General features: G+C 35.4%; 1 protein-coding gene and 1 long non-coding RNA gene across 2 annotated transcripts; both read right to left on the minus strand.

Moving 5' to 3' along the window:
- Nucleotides 1–170: 170 nt before the first annotated feature.
- LOC110092232 (pentatricopeptide repeat-containing protein At2g31400, chloroplastic) lies at nucleotides 171–22,979 on the minus strand. The gene is made up of 4 exons (XM_020816692.2): nucleotides 20,719–22,979; nucleotides 8,045–8,258; nucleotides 624–808; nucleotides 171–553 (listed from the first exon to the last, which is right to left on the minus strand). Exons 1-4 carry the CDS (start codon nucleotides 22,590–22,592, stop codon nucleotides 292–294), a joined length of 2,535 nt encoding a protein of 844 aa, XP_020672351.1. The 5' UTR covers nucleotides 22,593–22,979; the 3' UTR covers nucleotides 171–291.
- On the minus strand, nucleotides 15,259–18,948 carry LOC114580804. The gene is made up of 3 exons (XR_003702383.1): nucleotides 17,230–18,948; nucleotides 16,843–17,140; nucleotides 15,259–15,707 (listed from the first exon to the last, which is right to left on the minus strand). It is a non-coding gene; the product is annotated as an uncharacterized LOC114580804 (long non-coding RNA).
- Nucleotides 22,980–24,568: the final 1,589 nt, after the last annotated feature.

Raw genomic sequence — 24,568 nt, forward strand, 5'->3', positions numbered from 1 at the left:
GAAAAGCGCGAACGACAGTTACAGGGCAAAATGACGTTCGATTGGAGATGAATCACGGCATTTTTCGGTTCCACTGCATTTTGGAGTGAAAAATGAGATTTTCGATTGGAGATGCCCTGAAGCTTAAAAAATATTGCTCCCTAATTGCAACCGCATTTAAACCATCCAGATGGAGGAAAATAAAAATGGATAAAGTTAATCAGGCAATCAACAACTGCTTCAAACAAATCCATAATAATCTATTTCTTCAAAAGTCTATATTAATGCCTGGAATTACAAGTTGCAATCATCTCATAGTTGCAATGCTTGCAGACTTGGCAACAAGGTTAGGGGGCTTGATGGTTGTGATCTCTCATCATGGAGGAGGAGAAGGGTGATTGTGCCAGATTCCCTCAACCAAGCAGATGCAATGGCGCCAGGAGACACAAATCGGCCAATGTTGAATCGTTCCAGATGAAAGGGAGCACCAATGGAGTTGAGAAGGGTTTGGATGACACGACGAAGAGGGCTAGCACCTGTCACTTTGCTGTGCTTTCCCCAACCAGTAAGAATGCTGGAACAAACATTTTAATGTTTCAGATTAAATATGAAAATTTTATAAATTAAAGCTGTCTACTACGTACCTAACAACTTGTGGCAGTTTTTGTCCTTTGGATATAATAGCGCTCATGCTAAGAAGCCATGAATGAACCATAGCTTGCGCAGCACCAGATGACATGAGATGCAGATCCAATGTAAACTCATTCCATGTGTTCTCCCACACTTGCCGCTGGACACCTTCAAGCACAACCTGCTGAGCTCCTCGCCTCTGCAAATGATGATATAAAAACGAGTAAAAACAAGTGCTTTCTACCCATTTCTATAGACAAGTCGGTATCAAACGTTATGATTCCCACGTACTCTATATTATGTTACTACACACAAGCATTGTAATATCCAAAGTATCAGGTAAATAAAATTTATTTTAGTGGAATTGTGATTTTTAGATTAGTGGATAAATTACTATAAAGTAAATATTAGTAATTATATCAAGAAATATAGTAAATTAAACTTTAATCTTAATATATTAAATTCCCTACTTCACTACAACGTTAATAGTTTAGTTACATTAATGAAATATCTGATTCCACTAATCATTTCACTAGTTAATGCATTAATCAGGTGTGACGGAATATAAAAAAGGGACACAAGTGTTGAAAACATAGCCAATTAAGATGTTGTTTGCTGTTTGTTTCCCTAGGATATCTCATACGGCTGTTGAGAAAGGTTCAATTATTGCATGCAATGGCTGTGATTTTTCCATCAGAGAATTGTGAAGAAATTAGGAATTCAATTGGGATGTGGGCCTCTATATTCCGATTGGTTTCCATGCAAGCCTTCAAACAGATAAAAGGAAATAGGGAATGGACAACGGGAGCCTGAAGAAGGAAAATATTCGGGCAAGTGCAGATTTCAGACTCTATATGAAAAGGAAGGCTGAAGGTGCGGGACTGTGACCATCTCGGCACAGGGTAGTTAGCAACAGCAACTCTGCTGTGAAGAAGAAATTGGCTAAAGGGAAAAAGTCAGTGAAGGTGGGAGCCATATGAGGGAATTTCTTTTCCTCATTTGGTTGATTTCAGAAAATCAGAGAATAATATAAATTTGGGTAAGTAAACTTACAATTAAGTGTAGCCAGATTTGCAAAGAATTGTTTGAATATATTGTTAAGATCTACTGATTTATACAGCAGTCATTAAGAGTGGAATTCTTTGAAGATATTCCAGTTAAAAGAGATTAGTAGAGAATTGAAGGAAAGAAGGAATTGAGGTAAGCAAATTAATTTTCTTTAACTGTTTTAGAGAATTATAATTGGTAAGGACAGTTTTTAAAGAAGTGTATACCAATCGTTATTTTAGAATTCATCAGATATATGCAAAAAGAAGGTTTTGGGATAGTTCATCAAAGGAAAAGGTTGCATAGTGTGGAATTGGAAGACGCGGTTAACCAAAGAAGTAAGTAATGCAAAATAAATTTTAAAGCAATGTTTGTTAATTTATACTTATATACTGGTAAACAACTTGACACATTCAATTAGTCTTCCACAACCAACAAACCAAAGGCATTGGCACAAGGTTGCTTCATTTGTGCATGAAAACATTCCATCTTATATGCATCTAAATGCACGGGATCTATCTAGTACGAAGCAACACATTGTGTTGAAAACTAGGCACAGTCATAAGCATCATCAGCACAGTCATAAACAACACATTGTGCATATGTGCTTGCACGCATATTAGTTTCACATACTTTGATTTTTAATATGATTTACATCCATATTATTCTTTTTTCCATGTATTGAGATCTCAAGTAAGTTTCATGTGACTTAATGGGCTTTGTGCTCATCATACTATGCATGTGCTATTGATAGGAAAACGAGTAAATCTTTGGGAAGTGTGACACATCTGAGAAATCATGCATGTAATTGTACTATAATATCATAAATTAGTGGTTATTGTGTTTATATAAACATTGGAGGTACCGTGATGATAAAAATTTTGATAGTAATTTTTTTGGGTAATGAAATACTCATAAAGTTATTATTTCAAAGGATAACGAGAAGGCTGATGATGAGTAATATCATTATGATGTAAATATTTCTAGCTGACGAACAAGTGAACAACCTTACAGATGCATTTCAAATATTTTGGATTCTACTCTACAACTGTGTAAATAAAATAATTTACTAATCATATTAATTATTATTAATTTGTATTATTTAGTGATTTTTTGTTATGTCAAGAAACGAATGTAAATCTAAGTGAATTCTTCTTCCATAGACCTAGAAATTTCTTAAGGACTTGTTATGAGATAATATGAATTTGTGATATATTGAGCAAAATTATATTGAGATCGGAAGAACAGAACAGAGCAAGAAAAGGAAACGAAAGAAAGAGCGGAAGAAAGTAGTTCGGTATTGTCCCGGTACAGGTTACAGACTTCTCAATATATAGAGACATAGGAAATATAATAGCGCTTATGCCAATGGCTAATTTCCACGTCATTAATACAATTATATTATTACATTTATATGTCCCCGCAAACTGATGGATCGGGCATAACCGTCAGTTTGTTTAGTAGAAGATGGAATCTAGGTGTAGATAAAGGTTTGGTGAAGATGTCTGCAACTTGATCGACGGTGGAAATGGGTAGAAGACGTATGTGATTATTTACAAGATGATCCCGAATAAACTTTTGATCGATCTCTATGTGCTTTGTACAGGCATGAAAGACTGGGTTGTTAGCCAAGGCAATTGCTGAGGTGTTGTCGCAGTGTATGTCCGTGGGTTGATTTTGAGGAATGCCGAAGTCATGTAGAAGACGTCGTAGCCAAATGACGTCAGATGTGAGTGCGGCCAGGGCACGATACTCTGATTCTGTAGATGATCTGGCCACTGTTCTTTGTTTTTGAACAGTCCAGGAGATTATCGTATTTCCTAGAAACGAACAGTAACCTGATGTGGATTTTCTGGAGTTTGTATCGCCCGCCCAATTGGCATCTGAGAAGGATGATAAAGATAGATTAGATTTTGAGATTGGTATACCGTAGTTGAGAGTACCTCTAATGTATCGAAGAAGACGTTTGAGAAGATATATATGTTGAGGTAGGGGTTGATGCATATGTTGAGATAACTGATTGATGCTATAAGCGATATCTGGACAAGTTAACGTCATATATTGTAATGATCCAATTAGCCTTCTGTAGATGGAAGGATCGGTAAGCGTTGGATCATCGGGAAACGCAAGAGGAAGCTTTGTACAATTCGGGTTAGCCAGCGGTTTGCACTCTGTTAATTTGGCTCTTTGCAAAATTTCATATGTGTATTTCCTCTGTGATAGGAAATAGATTTGATCCGTGCGAGTGATCTGCAACCCGCGAAAATCATGCACTTGGCCTAAATGCTTCATACAGAAATTGTCATTCAAATTGTTAAAAAATTTTGTGATAAGATCCGAATTGTCACCCGTAATTAATATGTCGTCAACATATATAAGAAGAAAGATTTGGGATTGAGCTTGCCGAAGAATCATGAGAGAAGGATCGGCGTTACTTTGAATAAAACCCAATGAAATAAGATGTGAGATGAACGTGTTATACCATTGACGTGGTGCCTGTTTTAGACCGTAAATTGCTTTATGTAGTCGGCAGACATAGTCAGGATGTAAGTTGTCCTCGAATCCTTTGGGTTGTGCCATGTAGACTGTTTCGGAGAGAGGTCCATGAAGAAATGCGTTGGCAACGTCAAGTTGATGAACCTACCAATTATTGTAAAGGGTAAACGTTAGAAGAATTCTAATGGTAGGAAGTTTTGCCACCGGACTAAATGTCTCGATATAGTCCACGCCATACTCTTGGTTGTTGCCTTGCGCAACTAAGCGCGCCTTGTGTTTTGCCACCATGCCGTTAGCGTGGAATTTGAGACGATAGGTCCATTTTGAGCCAAGTATAGATGTTGTTTGCGGTGGAGGAACAAGACTCAATGTTCCTTGTTTTTGCAAAGCCATAAATTCCATGGACATGGCTTTGCGCCACTCGGTGTGTTTGTTGGCTTCTGTATATGTTGTAGGAGCAGCTAACTGATCTGTGGAAGTGTTAGTATGCAAAAGATTAAGTCTAACAATTGGTTTAAGAGAGCCTGTCTGTTTCCTAGTCACCATTGGATGGTGAGTGGTCGGTTGAGACTGTCGCGTTTGACCTGTAAAATTTTGAGAGATTGGCATAGACTGTGATTGCTGGGCGGTGTCTGCAGAGCGGCTGCAATCGGCCTGAGGAGAAGAGACGTCCTGGGACTGAGTTGTATGGGAATTAGTAGTGTAGGTTGAGGGTGGTATGGAAATATTCGTGGAAACAGACACTGGAGTTAAGAAATAAGGAGATTGTTCGTGAGCTGTAGTTGAGGAAATAGTAGGTGTTTTGGAGAAAGGAAAATGAGACTCATTAAAATTTGTGTGGCGGGAGATGATGATTTTATTTGTAGTTGGGTCAAAACATTTGTAACCTTTATAGGTGTCCGAGTAGCCAAGAAAAATACATGATTTTGCCTTGGGTTGAAGTTTGTTACGGTTATGAGGAGGGATAAGAGGGAAACAAGCACATCCAAACACCTTTAGATGACTGTAGTCAGGTTTGGTGTTGTGGAAGAGTTCGAACGGGGATTTTTGTTTATTAACCGATGAAGGCATCCTTTTGATCAGGTAGACGGACGTTAGGACAGCTTCCGGCCAGTGCGTAAGAGGAATAGATGCAGAGAGAAGAAGTGTCCGAGATGTCTCAATGATATGTCTATGCTTTCGTTCTGCAACTCCGTTTTGCTCCGGAGTATACGGACAGGAGATTTCATGCTTGATGCCATTTTGTTGGAGAAACTGCTTTAGTGAATGATTTAGAAATTCTGTTCCTCCGTCTGTTCTCAGCATTTTGATGAATCTGGATGTATGCTTTTCAATGTTAGTTTTAAACGTAATAAAAATATTCATAACCTCAGATTTATTATGCATCGGAAAAATCCAGGTAAAACGGGAAAAATCATCCACAAAGATTACATAGTAACGAAAACCTTGGTACAAATCAACGGGAGCAGGGCCCCAAACATCAGAATGAACAAGAGAGAGAATAGAATTTCTATGATTAGCAGATTTTTCAAAAGCTAGTTTATGACATTTTGACTTGATACAAGATTCACAGATTAAAGAATCAGCAGAAATATTAAGATGCGGGTTGTATTTGGAGATGGCTTGGAGAGTTCTTGTGTTTGGATGACCAAGCCTGGAGTGCCAGGTATGCGCATTGTTGTGCTTTGCCGAGAGAGCCTTGTCACAGATCTGCGACGTTGAAGTGTTCGGAACCGGATAAAGCCCGTTTTTACACGGCCCTTGGAGCAATATTTGATTCGTCTTCAGATCCTTAAACACAAATACAGACGGATTAAACACAATCGAGATGTCGTTATCTTTAGTAAGCTTAGAAATAGAAAGCAAATTGTAGTGTAATTGAGGAGTGTGAAGAACTTGAGACAAGAAAATCTTACGAGTTGGGGTAGGTAATAAACCAGCCCCAGAGTGAACTATATTTACCGATCTGCCGTCTCCTACGGTGATATTGTCCGTGCCTTGGTAGGGGGTGGAGATGGACATGTTGTCGAGAGAGTTGGTGAGGTGAGACGTTGCTCCGGAATCAAGAAACCAATTAGTGGCTGAATTTTCTGAGCTGGCTACCAAAGCTTTATTAGTGCCATTTCCAGTCGCCGGAACATACTGTGGATTGAGGCGATGCCAGCAATCCGGAGCCGAATGTCCTCTCTTGAGGCATATTTGGCAGAAAGTGGTTGTAGATGTGGACGGGCGACTGGAAGTCATACTGTTTCTGCCTCTGGAGCGACGTCCTCGACCTCGCGTCGAGTATAAAGCAAGATTTGGATCGGCTGGAGTAGTGCTGCGAGCGGCATCAGATGCCAAGTTAATTTCCTCACTGAGAAGTAGAGGGTATAGTTGGTCAAGGGTAATAGGAGTAAGCATTGTCCTGATGGCTGTCTTAAAGGATTGATAGAAGTTAGGCAGCCCATTCAAGATATACATTATGATATCTTCAATGTCCACCACCGAGCCAGCTCCAGCTATTTGATCCACTATAGTTTTGATTTCAGCAAGATATTGAGACATAGATAGGTTCTTGAGAGAGATATTGTGCAGGTTATTCTTGAGTTGAATAACCTTTGATCTGTTCTTGGATTGAAACCTATTTTCAAGAAGTGTCCAGATAGCTGCAGTGGATTCAAGATGAATCACATAAGGGAGGATGGAGGCTGATATAGTGAAACAGAGCGCAGCTGAGAGGATTTGATCGGTGAGAAGAGATTGGGTTGAAATCGAAATGGTTGTAGAGGAGTTTTCGATTTGAGAAGAAGATTGATCAGATGTCGAAAGAGAAGGTTCAAGAAAGCTGAGAAACCCATATGCCCGAAAGATTTTTAGAATATGGAATTTCCAGACAGCGTAGTTGTCCGACGCTAGTTGTATCGGTACGATATTTTTGATGTTCGATACAACGAACTTGAGCGCCGGCGAGATCTAAAGATCATCAGACATTATGATGCCTGATTGCTCGCTGGGATGGGAAGTTGCCGTGTCCGCCATGGAGAGCCAGGCTCTGATACCATGAAGAACAGAGCAGAGCAAGAAAAGGAAACGAAAGAAAGAGTGGAAGAAAGTAATCATGTATTGTCCCGGTACAGGTTTAAGACTTCTCAATATATAGAGACATAGGAAATATAATAATGCTTATGCCAATGGCTAATTTCCACGTCATTAATACAATTATATTATTACATTTATAAGATCTCACTATGACATACTCAACTTGATGAAATCCGCTACCATGTAGGGATTGCATTAGGTTGGGTCATGTAACTTGTCCCTTGCATATGGCATTCAACTGCAAACACAAAGAAGAAGTCTAGTTCAAGCCGGCCCAATTCACCTTGAATCAGCTATTTCAACTACTCTAGGGATTTAGGTGTCAGTGAACTCAATGTCATGTGTCAAATATCGTAATGTCAAGAGTTCTGAGCTTTTTTGACTTAGAATTGGGCAAAATCTTAGTACAATTAAGCAACAAATCATAATTGATTACATATGATTTTTTAAAATCCCAACAAGATTAAAGGACCACAAGAAATTTCATGAAAGAAATACCAAAATGCAACTAATATTTGATATATCTTAAAAGGTTAATACAAAAGAAGAATATGAAAATGCACTCCAACAAACCAAAAATTAATATCACAAGTAAAAAAAAAGAGAACTTCTTAAAGTATCCACCATATCTCTCACTCATAGCAAGCAAGCACACATAAGGAAGGAAGCAAGCATACATAAGTATAGGATAAACCCCACCCTATCCTTCTTGAAAAGCAAACTTGATTTCTAAGTTAAAAAAAAATCCTCTCAAGGAAAATATAACAGTACAATAGAGAAAATATAAAATATATTCCAAGGGTGTACTTACCTGTCCGTAATGCCAAAGCATATCAGTAAGAGCATTGTAGAAGGCAGATGAAGTAGAATTATCCATGCACCTTACTTCATCAAAAAGTGATTGAGCACGAAGCCAAGCATCTCTGCAACCCATCAAAAGCCCAAATGCAACTCCATAAACAAAACTGTCAAACAACCGAAGTTGCTCTAGCAATAAGGATGCATCTTCGAAGGAATCACAACGACTGTCCAAGAGTTAAAGCAAATTAGAAGAAAGGCCTAAAAGCAATATGAGTTGAAGTTACTAAAAGATAGAAATGAGCCCCATCCTAACATCATTAAAAACATTTAATTTGTATGGGTTAAGGCAAAATTTGTGAAGGAACATATGTAAAAAAAACTTTTAGTGATAGTTAAAAAAACATTAATTGGAAGCAAAAACGGTATGTGATAGGGCATTATTTTCCTTTTTTTTTTTTTTGGAAAGCCACCGTGAGTAGGGAATTTTCCCCTTTTTTTTTTAAACACACACTTAGAGGATGTGTTAAGGGGTGTTTTCTAAGCTATTATTTCTTCTAATTTTTATTTTTTTATGATAATAACTTTGAATTCTTAAAATTTTGATTTTTTTTTCTTTTTTTGACATAATAGCTCCAAAAAAGCCCACAAGATTTCATTATAACCGCCTATTTCAAAACATACTAGTGTTGACATCCATGTGTTATACACAACTCAACTAGATCAAATGTGACGACAATAATAACAAATTAACATAATTTGATGACGATCAATTCAAAAAATAAAATTATAAATATAAGCGTAAAAAAGAAAAAAAAAACTAAGATTACATTATTTAGTTAACCCACCATTTCGCTGCTTAAGAAAAAAATGTTTTGAAAATTTAAAGAAAATAAACAATTAAAACCATCTATACCTTGATTATTTAAATGGAACACCTCCAAACTCAAAATGAATGATTCGGATTCACTAAATGTTTTCTATATTTCATTATTCTAGGCCACAGCTAAGTGTTTTTTTATTTTATTTTCCAAGCCAATGTTAATTACTACTATTGCTTTTTAAAACAGAGAAAACTAACTATTGCGCATGCTTATTTTAAAATTTTAAATTACCATTATTAAACTAAAAGATTATAATATAGAGATTTTATAATTATGTAGCATATTCTCAAGAAAAAAAAATGAAGTTAAAATCTCACGTTTATAGTTTTAAACCGAAGTCATTATTTAACTAAGAGATCAGCGCCCCATAGTCATCACAGGTCTATAAGTCTGAAGTGAACAGCAAAAAAAAATTTGTTAAAGCTAAAACCTAAGATTAACGTCTCTTTGGTTAACCAAACAAAAAAGTGATCACTACTATTCAAAATAAAAGCATTTAATTATATTAACTTTAAAAAGATGAAAGAACTTAATAATTTACAGCACCAGTTCAATCTACAAATTATTTTTTAGCAATAGGAATCAATTAAATTTCAATTACATTACCTTTAAAAAAAACATAGAATTTAAGAAAAAAAGAGTATTTTCTTTAAAAAAACAGGAAACAGCCAATCACAGTCCCTCTTTTGTCCTACTTATATTATTTTTAATAGCGCTCCTACTTCTAAAAAGTTATTTACACTCTCCATTTTAAAAATTTGCATTAAGACAATCAAAAGTGCTAATTTTCTAATGGCTTGCATTGAACTCTACTTAAACCCAACACAAAAAAGTCATCTCCTTCATTTGTTGCATCAACCAAACAAATCTAAAATAATTCAAATACGCTACATTTCAAATACATTATATTCTTTTTACACTAAATTTTTTTAGCAAACCAAATAGCCCCTTAATGGACAAGGGTAAGAGTTAATTATATAAAGTTCATTGAGGGCTCATTTGATTTCTTATAGCTGATTAATATATTTTAGAAAGTGAGGAGTTTATTTTCACTATTTTTGAATTCTATAGTGTGAAATTGAAACATCACTTTAAGAGAGTTTTGGGAAGGTTTGTTGAATTCGAAATTAATGTTAATGTATAACAACATCCAACCAAATAATGACTTCAACAAATTTTATAATTTTTCAAAACATGATTTCTAATGTCAAACAACCAAAAAAGAGCCAGGCATACTAGAGTTTGACGAAGGAAGCACTACTTTTGAATGCTTAAACTTAATTCATCAAAATCATCATTTGATATAAAGGCCTTTGGAAGATTTTCAACTTACTTAACCAGCGAAATAAGCCAAATAAGTGAACCACAAGGATGCATCAGCATTAGGATAGCCTAAAGGTTGGGCACATCAAGCTCAAATGCAAGACCAACGTTCAAGGAAGGTATCTATAACATACTAAAGCATAAGGTGAACATAAGCTCTAGAATATTCCAAAAGACATGGAGAAGCTTCCAGAAGACATGGAGTATCATCTAAAACCTAAGCATGATAAGGATGACAATAGAATTGAAGTTATATGCGGTCAAAAATCTCTCCCTCTCCCTCGCATAGGTGGAAATTTTCCTTCCTCTTAATTTGCAAAATTCAGCCACCACGTATTTTTCTAAACCAAAAAACTTTTTCTTACCTCTTTCACTTTCTCTCACTGACCAAGCCTATAATAGAGCAACTAAGAGTGCGACAAAGGTACCATCAAGGAAGTTAGGGAATATCAAAGAACAACAAAGAGCCACAAGCAAGAAGAGTCGAAGAAGAAGAAACCTGATGCGGACATCCAACCGTCCATGCCTATCCGAGGAGCTGAAGATCGACGACCGAGATCACTTTGTTTTATTTTAGTTTATTAAGTGTATTTTGATTTAATTTTGCAATTTCTCTTTTTTACCCTCTTGTCTTATGTAAGCCCAAGGGGCAAATGTGTCTTTTAATTTATTTTGAGGCCTATATATAGAGGCCCCGTCTCTTGTATTAGGTTTTATGTAATTATAATAAAAAATTTTGTGTTTTGCACTTGTGTTCTTTGGGAAGAACGTTAGTAAAATCCCTATGGGAGGGAGTCAAAGTTTCCACCAGCCGTAGGATGGGTCCGGGCTCGTGGCGTAAAGTCCCTTGGAGGAGGGCAACATGTCACCTGACAGTCTTCGGAAGAGTCTAAGGCTCGTAGTTTTACCTTTTATCTTTTGTTTTTGTTTTTATTCATTCCTGTTGTTCCTAATCGTCATCTTCATCCTCTCCCTATTTCCACCATCACGTCATCTCCATCTCCACCTTGCCGCCGGTCCTTTACCCGCCCCATTCAAATCGCCGGCCACACCCTCTCCCATTCCCCGGTGACTAATTTGGATAATTCCTAATTTCGGATTGTCATAATTTAATTGGTCATTGAATTCAAATTTCCCCAAATTTGAAATTCAAATTCTTTCATAAATTATAAAATCTATTTTATGAAAGTTTTCAAATTTTTCCTCCATTGGATTTTGAATTAATTAGGATGACTTAATTCATTCTAAATCCAACTCCCAAAATTAAGGAAGCTTAAAGCCTCCTAATTCCCTCCCTCTCTCACCCCTAGCCGCCGGCCACATCATCCTTCTCCTCCCTCCAAAACACAAATCACAACTTGAATTCTTGCCATAATATTTTCCTCTTAGTTTAGAAAGGTTTAATTTCAAATGTCAAAGCATTTTGAATTTGAAATTCCTTTCCTAATTTAAGAGATCTATTTTTGGAAAGCTCCTTAATTAGCTCCTATTTGAATTTTAAATGAGAAAGGATTTAATTAAATCTTTCCTATCTCATGAATCTAAATTAGGAAGCTTCTTTTAATTCTCCAAATCTCCTCCCTCTCTCGTATTACTGCCCCCCCCCCCCCCCCCCCCGTTCCGCCCCCCCCCCCCCCCCCGGCACTAGATTTCTTCTGGAAATCTTTCCATGTGGCAATGTCTCTTCTTGGAAAGAGTTTAAAATCCTTCACTGCTGTTGGCCGAAATTTCCCAAGGCTCATGCATTGATTTCCCTCCACTAAATCCTTCCCAAACTCCTTACAATGTTGAGTTTCCTACCTCCTAAGCCTGCAGCCAGAAAATTCCAGCCATTGCCCTTGCATCCACAACAACTGGAAGCCTTATAACTGCTGTTTTAAGTAGACCAACCTGCTGTCCACCTATTCCTTTCAGCCCAAACTGCTATACCCTCGACAAAGAAGACTTCCTTTGCAATTTGGCACTTTCCCAGACACAAAACAACAAAGTCTCCCATGAACCCCTCCCGTTCTACATCAAAACCATTATGAAGGGAAGTAGCCATCATCAAGCTTTTAAGTATTGGGCAAACCCCAACGAATTTCTCTTGTTAATTAATCTACTCATGTTATTCAAGTAAAAAAAATCAACTTCTCATGTTTAATATGTTCTAAACTTAGGTAATCCCGATTAATTTGAGTTGATTAATTTTTTCAAGCCTCCTTGAGAGTTTGTAAACCCAAGTTTTACACAAGATATAACAAGGATTTATCCATTCAATTAATCTCCTTGCTAGAAGAATATTTGCCTTATGTACATTAAGTTGTGCTCCTTTCTTGACTACAATTTAAGTTTTGTTTGGGACAGCTTTCTTACTATTTTGCTTATTACATCACAACTATAACTTTTGTTTGGTCATTGCTTTTCACTGTTTTCAATAAATTTTTATACTAGGAAGTTATTTTCTACAAAAGCTTTAAAAAAAGTTGTTTTCTCCACCGTAGTTTTACAACTACCTTTATAAAAAACTACAATCATCTCAAACGAACTCTTAGTCACTATGTGCATCCAAAATAAAAACTTTCCCTTATTATTTCATCCATTAAGAAGGCTAGCATTAATCTTTCTGGGAGGATTTTTTTTTTTTTTTAATCTTTCTGGGAGGATATAGATCATAGTTTGGTATCATAACATAGAACCTTAACTATTGATTATGACGGCTGAAAGTAGGTTTAGAAAATTAAAATCTAATCATAGGTGAGATTTCAAAAGTCTTGGTCAAGTGTTTTAAAACTTCCTATCAACTTACAAAAGGCTGGAAAGAAAAAGATAAAACTATAGGGATTATTTGCACAATTACTAGACCAAGCATCCTTGCAATATCCATTGAAGATAACAATTCTCCCAGACATGGAAGTTCTTAATACATGTAAGAGCCCCAGAGGAAAACAAAATGATCCAAATGATCATGCTAAAAATTCATAAGATGGATATGATGTAAAAGAAATGGATGCCAAGGTAACTAGACAATTAGAAGATGAAGACAAAAAGGACATAGAAAATTGTAATAGCTACAACTAAGCAACACAGGTAGAAACTATTTTAGAGAAGAAAGTTATAATTAATGGCCCACGTATGCAAGAACAAATTATCTTTAAAGAGAGGGTTAGGGTCCATGAAGATCAAGCCACAAAAGCGCATGGAACATCAAAAAATGTCTATTACAATTAATAAAAAAATGAGTAGCAATTTGTCATAATGGGTCGATCACACCAATTAAAGGACTACAACACACTACAAAAATTTAAAGGCATCACCTTAGCACCAATTTGAGTTGAGCAAGCCTTCACTAATTAGCTGCTTTGGGCAAAACCCATATGTTAAGAGTAGGAAAAAATCAAATTAGGAATGTTATATATATGTATAATCAATGGTATATTTTTTTAATTCATTAGAATATTGCATTCATTCCTCTATTTATAATAAAAAGGTTGTCTTAATGAATAGTAAAAAGAAGACTATTTTCCCCTTTGACATGTTATAAGAGCAAGGTTAGCCTAACGCCAAATACCATCAAACATGCACTTAACCTTTCCCCACAGGACCTCGCCCGTGCTCGAGGCTTTCCATTTCCCTCCTCTACCATCCCACACACAGCACACCAAGCACCGAGCCCACCCTATACCCGCACCTTTACCCTAAGCCCAATATTTCCTCTTTGCACCTACACCTTTACCTTCACTTGCGGTTGCATCCTCATCCACACCCAATCCCACACATTGTTGCTATCATTTTATCTTTGTTGTCATTAAGCCATCGCTAGTGTACACAAATGCAGTCATGCAAAACTTCACTTGTTGTCATTGTTGCACTCACAATAGCTTGCCTAACCCCTAAGCCATGTTGTCTCCAACAACAACAATTTCTTAGATCTATGATTGTTTAAATGATTCTCTTTACTCTTGGCAGTGTTCACCCTTGGCCTCCTCTACTCATTTCTCCTAGAAGAAACCCTTATCTATAATTGGCAACTTAATAAAATTTAGTAGTAACAACTATATTATGCAGTTTAGGGCTTTTTATTTTCTCATGGGATCGCATGAAAAACTTAGTTATCTATAATCTACACTTCTTAAACAAACAAACACCATCAAATGCATCAAATAGCAAGCTTTTTTGTATGTTGCTCTCACATGTATGCCCTACAACCTTGAACGCATTATTACATCTACTGTAATGTTTTAAGAGATCATCAAGGAATGTTAGACTTTCTCCATTTCACCTACTTTCTTTAGAATATACACTCTCTACTCTGATCATTCTCTTTAAAGCATGGTGCCAAATTTCTTTAGCAGTGTTGCAATGCCTAGAAAGATAAATATAATTAAAATATAATATCAGTCATTACCAGAGATCCAACTACTTGGCAAAAATTAATGAGTTTCTAGTTGCTAAATTCCTCTCCAAGTGTCATACATCACTAATATGTTCAAAATCAATTGACAATTGTCACGGCCCGGCCCAGAAACTTGATTTAATGAGACGGGAACGAACAGTCAATACATTTTTCCACAATTACACATAATAGTAAGGACTAATATTTCTCAAACACAGAAGATCTAATAACACTACTTATATATTGAATATGCATTTAAACATAAACACATATTGCCTACTTTCATTTGAGCATCGTCTTCTATAGACGTGCTCCTCTCTTTCAGTCATTTTCACTTATCAAGAGACTTATCTAAAAATATTAGTTTAATAGAGTGAGTTTACAAAATAAACTTAGTGGGTAATTATTCTTATAACATAACAAGTATACATAAAAAATACATAATGAATTATATGCATTTTTATCTTTCTTTTCATCTAACATATACATAATAACATAAATATATCAATTCATATGGGTTAGATATTTATTATACATTTGTCCAATAACATATTCCTTTTTCATATTAATATCCATCCATCTTTCATTTTCTCATTTATATATTTCTCTTTTTTATTTAGTAAAGAGCACCGTTTAAATGTATCAATAAAAGTACAACAATTTTCATTTTCATTTAACATGCATGCACGGATACGTTGCTTCCCCAACTAGTACCATACGGGAATGAATTCCTGTAATTTGCATGCATGTATCTTTTCCTCTTTTATTACTTTCATTTTTTATAGAATTCACTACACGTACATACATTATACTATAATCTTAGTCATTCAATAATTCTCAAGATTATTGCATATTTAACATTTAAATATCATCCATACAATGATAATTCCGTATAATTATAATTCACATTTAAACTTTCTTTATTATTTCAATTAATTCTTATAACATGCTATAATTGCAATAATTAAATAAATTGTAATAACATAAAGAAAAGAATCTAAAATTTCCATAAAATAATTATGCTATAATTACTCACTTTGAATATTTTTTGTATGTTCAGATTCCTTCCAAATCTTTGATTCTCTGAAATATACCTCCAATATTCATCTTAGTATGAAAATCTTTCATTGTTCAAAATAACACAAATTACTTTAACCATTTTCAAAGAGGGCTTTTTTACTAATTAATCCACATTACATAATATTAAAGGCCATAAATTCTTCCACAATCTCAATTCCACTTTCAAGGGATCTTTCCTTCCTTCACTGCAAATTGACTTCTTTCACTGTCAGATCTAAGCTTACTATAATTGGATTCTTCCTAAAACAATAATATTTCTTCAATTAGGAGAATTATAAAATTTTCTCTCTCAATGTGAAATGAAAAAAATAAGAAAGGGAATTTACTTACACTTTCTTATGAAGGAATTTTCCAAATCCAAACACTTCCTCTTTCAAGTTAGATTTTATTCTTTTCTGAAATCATATACTATTATTACCATTATAATAAATTTTATGATTTCTACCTTCAAAATTCAAACACTAAATAAATATGATTGAAATTACTTGCAAAGAAAAATTTTCCAACATAAAATCATTCTTCTTTCTCTCTCAAGTTCTCTTCCTTTACCTTTAAAAGAGATATGAATCATTTCTTAAGTTTAAATCGCGAAAAAATTTCACACAAAGTGAACAAAATTGAAAAATAGCATACCTTCCTTCTCCTTCTTCCTCTCAATCGTTTCTCTCGGCTTCACTTATTTTGCGGTAATGAGAGGAGGGAGTTATTCTTCGTGAGGAGTCGTCTGATTTTATTTCCTGAACTCAAACCTTCGCTCGGAATCGAAAACCACCCCTTCCAGCCCGACCTAAGCTCGCGTGTGGTTCGCCTAGGCCGCGGCTCTACTCGATTCCATTTTTCTGTTTCGCGTGACTTAATTAATAGGAGTTGGGCGGTTGAATTGTATAGTTGTCATTTCCCAAGAGGAATATGACCATTTCAGCTTTTATTTCCTTCTTTGACTTGGATGCAATTGCTCATTATGGTTTGTTAGATTGGAGTACTTCTCATATGGAATGTAACCAATAATTATTTTCATCGTTTACCACAACATAAATTCCCTTTGTCAAGGCTCTCTTCCTCTGATTGATGGAAAAGGATCAAGCAATCCCTCCTCTTCATAACATTAGATAATATTTTATGTCTCACATTTTTGGATAAATCTTATACCTCCAATATTCATCTTAGTATGAAAATCTTTCATTGTTTAAAATAACACAAATTACTTTAACCATTTTCAAAGAGGGCTTTTTTACTAATTAATCCACATTACATAATATTAAAGGCCATAAATTCTTCCACAATCTCAATTACACTTTCTATCATTATCTTCTAACAAAATATGTGATTAAACTCTTCACAATTAAATAATTACCTCAAGGAATCTTCCCTTCTTTCAACAGATCTTTCCTTCACTGCAAATTGACTTCTTTCACTCGGATCTAAGCTTACTATAATTGGATTCTTCCTACAACAATAATATTTCTTCAATTAGGAGAATTATAAATTTTCTCTCTCAATGTGAAATGAAAAAAATAAGAAAGGGAATTTACTTACACTTTCTTATGAAGGAATTTTCCAAATCCAAACACTTCCTCTTTCAAGTTAGATTTTCTTCTTTTCTGAAATCATATACTATTATTACCATTATAATAAATTTTATCTACCTTCAAAATTCGACACAATGGAGAAAAAGGATTCATGTAGCCGACCCCACGTAGTGGGATAAAGACTTGATGTTGTTGTTGTTGTTGTCAAAATTCGAACAAGAAATAAATATGATTGAAATTGCTTACAAAGAAAAATTTTCCAACATAAAATCATTCTTCTTTCTCTCTCAATCTTCCTTTACCTTTAAAAGAGATATGAATCGTTTCTTAAGTTTAAATCGTGAAGAAATTTCACACAAAGTGAACGAAATTGAAAAATAGCATACCTTCCTTCTCCTTCTTCCTCTCAGTCGTTTCTCTCGATTTCGCTTATTTTGCGGTAATGAGTGAAGAGGAGGGAGTTATTCTTCATGAGTAGTAGTCTGATTTTATTTCCCGAACTCAAACCTTCGCTCGGAATCGAAAACCACCCCTTCCAACCCCGTCTAAGCTCGCGTGTGGTTCACCTAGGCCGCGGCTCTACTCGGTTCCATTTTTCTGTTTCACGTGACTTAATTAACAGGAGTTGGGCAGTTGAATTGTATAATTGTCATTTCCCAAGAGGAATATGATCATTTCAGCTTGTATTTCCTCCTTTGACTTGGATGAAATTGCTCATTATGGTTTGTTAGATTGGAGTACTTCTCATATGGAATGTAACCAATAATTATTTTCATCGTTTACCACAACATAAATTCCCTTTGTCAAGGCTCTCTTCCTCTGATTGATGGAAAAGGATCAAGCAATCCCTCCTCTTCATAACATTAGATAATATTTTATGTCTCACATTTTTGGATAAATCTTTTGTCCGTGCACTGTATCACCAAATTTGATAATTTTTTAAAAGCTTTTTCCTTCATGCTATGTTTTTCAAGACCTCAGTATGAACAAAATAATTGGTGTATGAGTTTAGGTTTGAGATAATTATTATCCCACTGAAATTATTTCATTGTCATATCATCCTCCTTTATTTTTCTTTATCTGTGGCACCATCATCAGGGTCACCATTTTAAGGGCTTCACTAATATACAATTCTTTGTTTTAAAAATTGAATATGAAGCTTACAAATATGGAAAACATCATCACGTTCCCTTTCCCTCATCATCCCCTTGACATAATATTGGGCCTTTTCACTTGGTACATTCTGATAACTACGGATTAAGGCATAAGCAGGGTTTATATTATTTCATTTCCATCATTGATGATCACAACAAGTTTATGTGTGTTTATTTGTTGAAGTAATGATCAAAAAACTTCTCTATATTATAACTATTTCATCCAAAAGCGAAAGTACAACTTCTAATCAAAATAAATCCATTTATATTGATAATACCCTTAAATATATGCAATCAATTTTGAGTATTATTCACCAACCATCATGTTCATATACATCTCAACAAAATAAAGTAGCCAAATATAAGCATTAAACATCTTGACAATGTAACTAACACCTCAATGTTTCACAAGCATGTTAGCTGATAAGTAGAAAAATTGCATACTTTAAATTGCATATGTTTGTTATAAAGTGCTAGATAAATATATCTTTTGGTGTAGGAATAGGTTAAAATTTTTTAAAACTACCTCAGCGCTACAGCGCTACAACTTCCCCAAGCGCCACAGCGCCACCGTTCGGCACTGCAGCAATGAGGTCTCAGATGAATGCTTGAAAGCATAGTGCCAAGGCGCTACTTGGGGATCGCCCCAGCTAGGGGTGCAACAGAGCCGAGTCAGCTGAAACTAGACTTGCTAACGAGCTTGCGAGTTGAGTTTATCGAGCCTCGATCTTGAGCTCAAACTCAAGATCGTGTATTAAATGAGCTCGAGTTCGAGTTTGATAAGACTCGGCTCATTGGCTCATAAGCTTACTCAATTAAGTAAATATTTAAGGGAAAAAAATAATCTTATTTATTAATTTATATTATTTAGAAGAAAAATCACTTTTTATTAAATTATATGTATTTAGATTTTTTTAAAAAGTTGTAGTATTTCACAAAAAAAAATTTACTGCAAAAAGCTTATTGCATTTAATGTCATAAATGTATCTGCCCTACTGCTTTTTCTCCCAAAACAATAAAAAAAATAAAAACCTTGGCTTCCACGCTGCTGCTATTATCACTTAAAAAAGCTCTTTCTTCTTCGATACTTGCTTCCAATGGGCCAATGACCGACAAGCCGAGGTTCTTCGGCGCTTCATCTTCTGCAGTGATTTCCATTTTGCATAAAGAAAATCGATTATTTCATAATTTGCTTAAAGTTGTTTTTAATTCCTCCAAGCTTCCTCTAGTTTATGTATGGTTAAAACCTAGTATGATATAGAGCCTCGACTGAGTAGAAGGAATAATTAGATGTTTTGAAAGGTAATCTTTCCATGCATAGACATATGATGGTTAGGGTTATGGGATCTTAAGGAAATAGTAAAATTGTAGGTAGGAGGAATCATAGCTAATACTCCAATGAGCTCGACAAAGACGAGAAGTACTTATGTTTTGCTCACAACAATATCAGGAAGAAATCTCTCTATTGCAAACATGTGTTTTTAAATATTATAGGTTCAAATTAATATATATATTGTCTTTATCTTTTGCAATTGTAGTGTTTTACTTTTCATTGAATCACCCTTTTTCATTTTCTAACAAAATAAATATAGTAATTTTAGTAAACAACAATAGAGTGAGCTTCAAATAATTCCAAATCCTCGTGGGAACAATACTCATCTCATCATTTTATTACTTCACACGACATGTGCACTTGCATAGAATAGGAATTACATCTTAGAATAGTAAACAATAATTAATAGATCAAATAGTCTGTGGAAAAAGGTCTGTCATTAGCCAACATTTTTGGGGAGATATCATTCCTATTACTTATTACTTAATCTTGTGTTTCTACTTCTCTAAGCAGCACTACTCTATTCCGACTACTTAATCCTCAAAAAGGATATTTTTCATCAGTTTTAGTTGCATTTGTTTTATACATTGTCTTCACTCAGGCCATGATATTTTTGTTTAATTTTTTTCCCAAATGGGTGTGGTTGATTATTTTAAGGCTTCATTTAGTTTCTACTTTCTACCTACTTGTGTGAAAAAAAAACAGCCAGCAAAATGCAAGACCAGTCTGGATGAAAAATCATACAATTTTCCACTTTGTTTTCTCATAATTTGCCATGGAAATTTGATTTTTGAAAAGCAGGATAGAAATTATGTTTGAGAAAACAGCTTCAAAAATTTCTAATAACAAAAATAGAAAAGCATAAGCCACGCAAAACAAAGCCTTATACTTGTGGAGCTTATTGACTTGCTCTTTTACTTACCATTCAATTGCAACATACTAGTAGGGGCCTATCTACCTCTTCTTGGCACAGACAAATTTAGTTTTAAAAAGTGTTGCAGAATCTAACCTGCAAGCGTTCAATATGGCAGAGAATGTCACAACATTAGGCTTCACTCGTTGTTGTATCATCCTCTGAAACAATCCCAAAATGCAGAACAAGTCCTCAGATTTCTTCGTTGCTACATCCACCATAGGCTGAATAATATCTTTGGTCAGATTTCCAAAGATCCTAACAATTTGATTGCAATTTGCCTTACCTCCTGCCATCCCATTCCCAATACCCCCCTCAACAAAAAACCTCGACTTTCCAAAACCATCAATAATGGTATTATAAGTTACTACATTTGGTTCAATGCCAATCTGTTGCATCTCATCAAGCAACCACACTGCACACTTCACCAAGCCATTCTTAGCCAGCACATCTATAAAAGAGCTGTATAAAACTACATCAGCTTTCAACCCAGATTCCTTGAAGTCAAAGAACACATTAGCAGCATCTTCATACATACCAGCCTTTGAATAGATATCCATTAAAGTTGAGTAAGTTAATACATTTGAGGCAACCCCCTTCTCCCTCATATCCCGAATCAAATAACTTACAATATCAAATCTCCCTTGCTTCCCATACCCAGTTATCAAAGAATTGTAAGTAATTATGTCCTTATCTATACCTATAACTTCCATCTCCTCACAAACTCTTGTAATATCCTCATACCTTCCAGATTTCACATAGATAGAAAGCAATGTATTGTAACACACCCGATCCAATTGAATACCCATAGACTTCATCTCCATATATAAATTAAGGGCTTCGTCATGTCTCTCCAACTTGGCATATCCATCCATCAGGGTGCTGTAAGTAACAACATTTGGCTGGATATAACTGCTTAGCATGTCGGGAATAACCTCAACGGCAAATTTCATATTCCCACCCTTGCAAAGCACATCGATGAACGTGTTGTAAGTGTAGATATCTCGACCAATACCGAGATCAATCATTTCATCAAACAGAATGCGTGCATCCTCAAGCCGTCCAGCATGGCTGCAACCGGCGAGAAGAGAATTGAATGTCTTCCTATCAGGACAAATTCCATTTTGAAGCATCTCTCGAAAGAATCCAACAGTGATTTCAAGGTCTACACCTCCTTTCCCACATGCATCAATCACAGCATTATATGAAATATTATTTGGTCTAACACCCGATGCCTTCATCAAAGAAAAAACTGACATAGCCTCAGAGGACAGCCCATTCCGAGCATAAGCTGAGATAAGTGCAGAATAAGCATAGACTGTGTTGCCAAAACCTTGGGATAAACCAAAATCAAAAACCTGCCTTGCAAGATCATGCCTACCCAACTTGCCAAGGATTCCAATGACAGCGGTGAGGAGCTTGCCTTTCTCTGTGGAATTTCGCATCAAAGGTATTGAAGCATGGAAGAAAGCAAGCGCCTTTGGGGGGCATTTATCCCTATTACCAAGCTCGTGGAGCACAAAACAGTAATCTTCAGGGATTTTAAGCTTATGTTGGAATGAGCCAAGGATACCTTTGAGACCCTGGATATCATCCAGGCTTGAACAGAGAAGCCTGGCAGTGATGTCCACAGCTGCAGCAGATGCGCTGCGGGTTTGAGAAAAGTAGGTCCTTGGAGAAGAAAGATTTCTCTTTGAGATAACTTTGGTAGTTCGGCTTCGTCGGAATTCCGGGCCAAGCAAAGGCAGAGAAAGATGATGACTTTGTAGACTAGTGGAAGAGGAAGGTGTCAGGAATTTACCATGGGCAGAGCTAGCACTATTATAGGAAGAGCTACTAAGCATAGAAGGAGAGGACTGAAGCCTATGGGGTCTCTTTTGTTGCTTATGGAGATGGCTCTTGGGATTTGGATGAGGGCTTTGGTGGGGTTTCGAAGTGTTTATGGAGTATGGAGGAGTAGAGGAAGCCATCAGTATTGGTTTTGAGAACAGAGAAATTAAAAAAACTACCTCAGAAGCGAATCGATGATGGTGAGGAGGTAACTAAAAAATCAAATAGAAGATGACTTCACAGATTAGGAGTCAAAATGTCATTTTGGCGTAGCGGGAGTTCGAAATTTGTACAAAGAAGGCTTCATCAGGAACTGCGGAGTGGCATAAAAGAAACGGGGAAGAATAATAGCGTGGGATGAAGGTATGAGTGGTAGCATCATGAAGAGCGAAGGGTTCGGTGAGAAGAAGATTGTTTCCGGACCGGTGGAGAGGATAAGAAAGTTGGAGAAAGAAGTACAACGAAGCATAGATAATAGGTTAGAGCATTAGCTTCTTGGAGAAGGTAAGGCTATTAAGGAGTACTGAGCATAAAAAATAAATATATAAATGATTCGAGTTCTACTAGGAGTGAACTAAAGTTTGCATCATCAATTAAAAAGTGGCTCGACCTTTAAACTCGAAATAAAGTCTCAATAGAAGCTCATTGGAGAAGGATCCCCAAAGAAAAATTGTAGCGGGAGCTGACTAGAGAGGTCATCTAGGAGACCGCCCACTAGACTTGAGAAGAAGAGCAAGTCGCAAGCTCTTTATGAGAGCTTGTTGGAGAAAGAATGATGTTGCTAGCAATCTCAAAGAAGATTTGATATGCAAATTAATCAATGAGATGGGCTCAAGAGTTATAAATAATGATAAATTAATGGAAACGAAATTAATGATATATATAAGGTAGATAAGAAGGTGTTATGGGTCTCCTAAAGGATGTTGCTCATCGGGTTCAAAATGCAAAGGCTATGATCGCACTATCTCGTATGATAAAATAGTCGCATAACTTTATACTCTGCACAAGCAGATCAATGGAAGAGAAGATAAAATCATACATATGATTATCCATGGAAAATAGTGGCTTTCACCTACACATCTCGATGGATGGCTCGATAGTCACGTGATTTATCACTTCAATAAATTAGCTTGAATGAAGTTTATTTGATATGGGTGTTAGTTCCCCATGGGTGCAAGCCCCTATTGTTAATTAAAACTTAGTCATCAATCTAATAATACTCTCAATTAAGAATGCTATATTATTCTCTTTTTTGTTTGGTGCATAATGAGATTCCGAGGTTCTTCTATTTTTAAGGGGATAAGCTCTTTTCTTTATCTTTAGTGAGAATTAGTTGTTTTTTTTTTAATATATGAATATTTGATTAAAATTTTTAATTTAGAAGATCAAAGATTTATTTACTATCCTAAGAGAAATTATAGATTTAAAATTCATTCAGGATTTAGTGGAGACAAGTTGAGTAGTGTACAATCTTAGCTTATATTTGCCTATAGTGAGTTGTCATTTAACATCGTAAATATAATTAATCATCTTATGTACGTAAGATAAGAGGGCTCTATCCTAAGGTGTCAAGAATTTTAATCTTGAATTTCAAATCATGGATATATAAAATATGCAAATGCATCTACTTAGCACCCTGTGTGATGATACATGAAATAAATGCATAAATATAAATCTTTTATTCATTTGTTTGGGAACATAAATATAACATGGGGTCTGCAAGAAAGCAAGGTGCCAAGCTCCACCACAACAACTATGATTTTTTTACATATATGCAAGGAATATGTCTAAATGTGATTGTTTATTATTTTATGGCTCTAAGTATACATTATAGAATTCCAAAAGAGAAAACCATTCCAAGAATAAGAGGTTTTCTTTTGGAGCCCAATATGTATGTACAAGCAGTTACATTTAGCCTTTTATAACTTCTTAAAATTGAAATATATAAATATATAATGAGCACTTTACAATTTATATATAGTCCTAGATACATTATATTTTGAATATTTTATTACAAGCATCATATGTACATTCTACTTTGACATTTTATTTAAGCAGCAGTGATATGATGTGCATGCATGCAAAATGTACCGTGAAGTTAGGTGTATAACATACA

Source organism: Dendrobium catenatum, unplaced genomic scaffold (genome assembly GCF_001605985.2).
Source record: "Dendrobium catenatum unplaced genomic scaffold, ASM160598v2 fragScaff_scaffold_1288, whole genome shotgun sequence".
NCBI classification, from domain to species: Eukaryota; Viridiplantae; Streptophyta; class Magnoliopsida; order Asparagales; family Orchidaceae; genus Dendrobium; species Dendrobium catenatum.

Bases quoted from the DNA above. Each gene is read 5' to 3' on its own strand.
- LOC110092232 (XM_020816692.2), bottom strand. From the start codon at position 22,592: ATGGCTTCCTCTACTCCTCCATACTCCATAAACACTTCGAAACCCCAC. The intron at 8,259-20,718 runs GTTAGATTCTGC...ACTCTTGGACAG, and splicing joins GCCATATTGAACGCTTGCAG to TCGTTGTGATTCCTTCGAAG. The intron at 554-623 runs GTACGTAGTAGA...TGTTTGTTCCAG, and splicing joins AAACTGCCACAAGTTGTTAG to CATTCTTACTGGTTGGGGAA.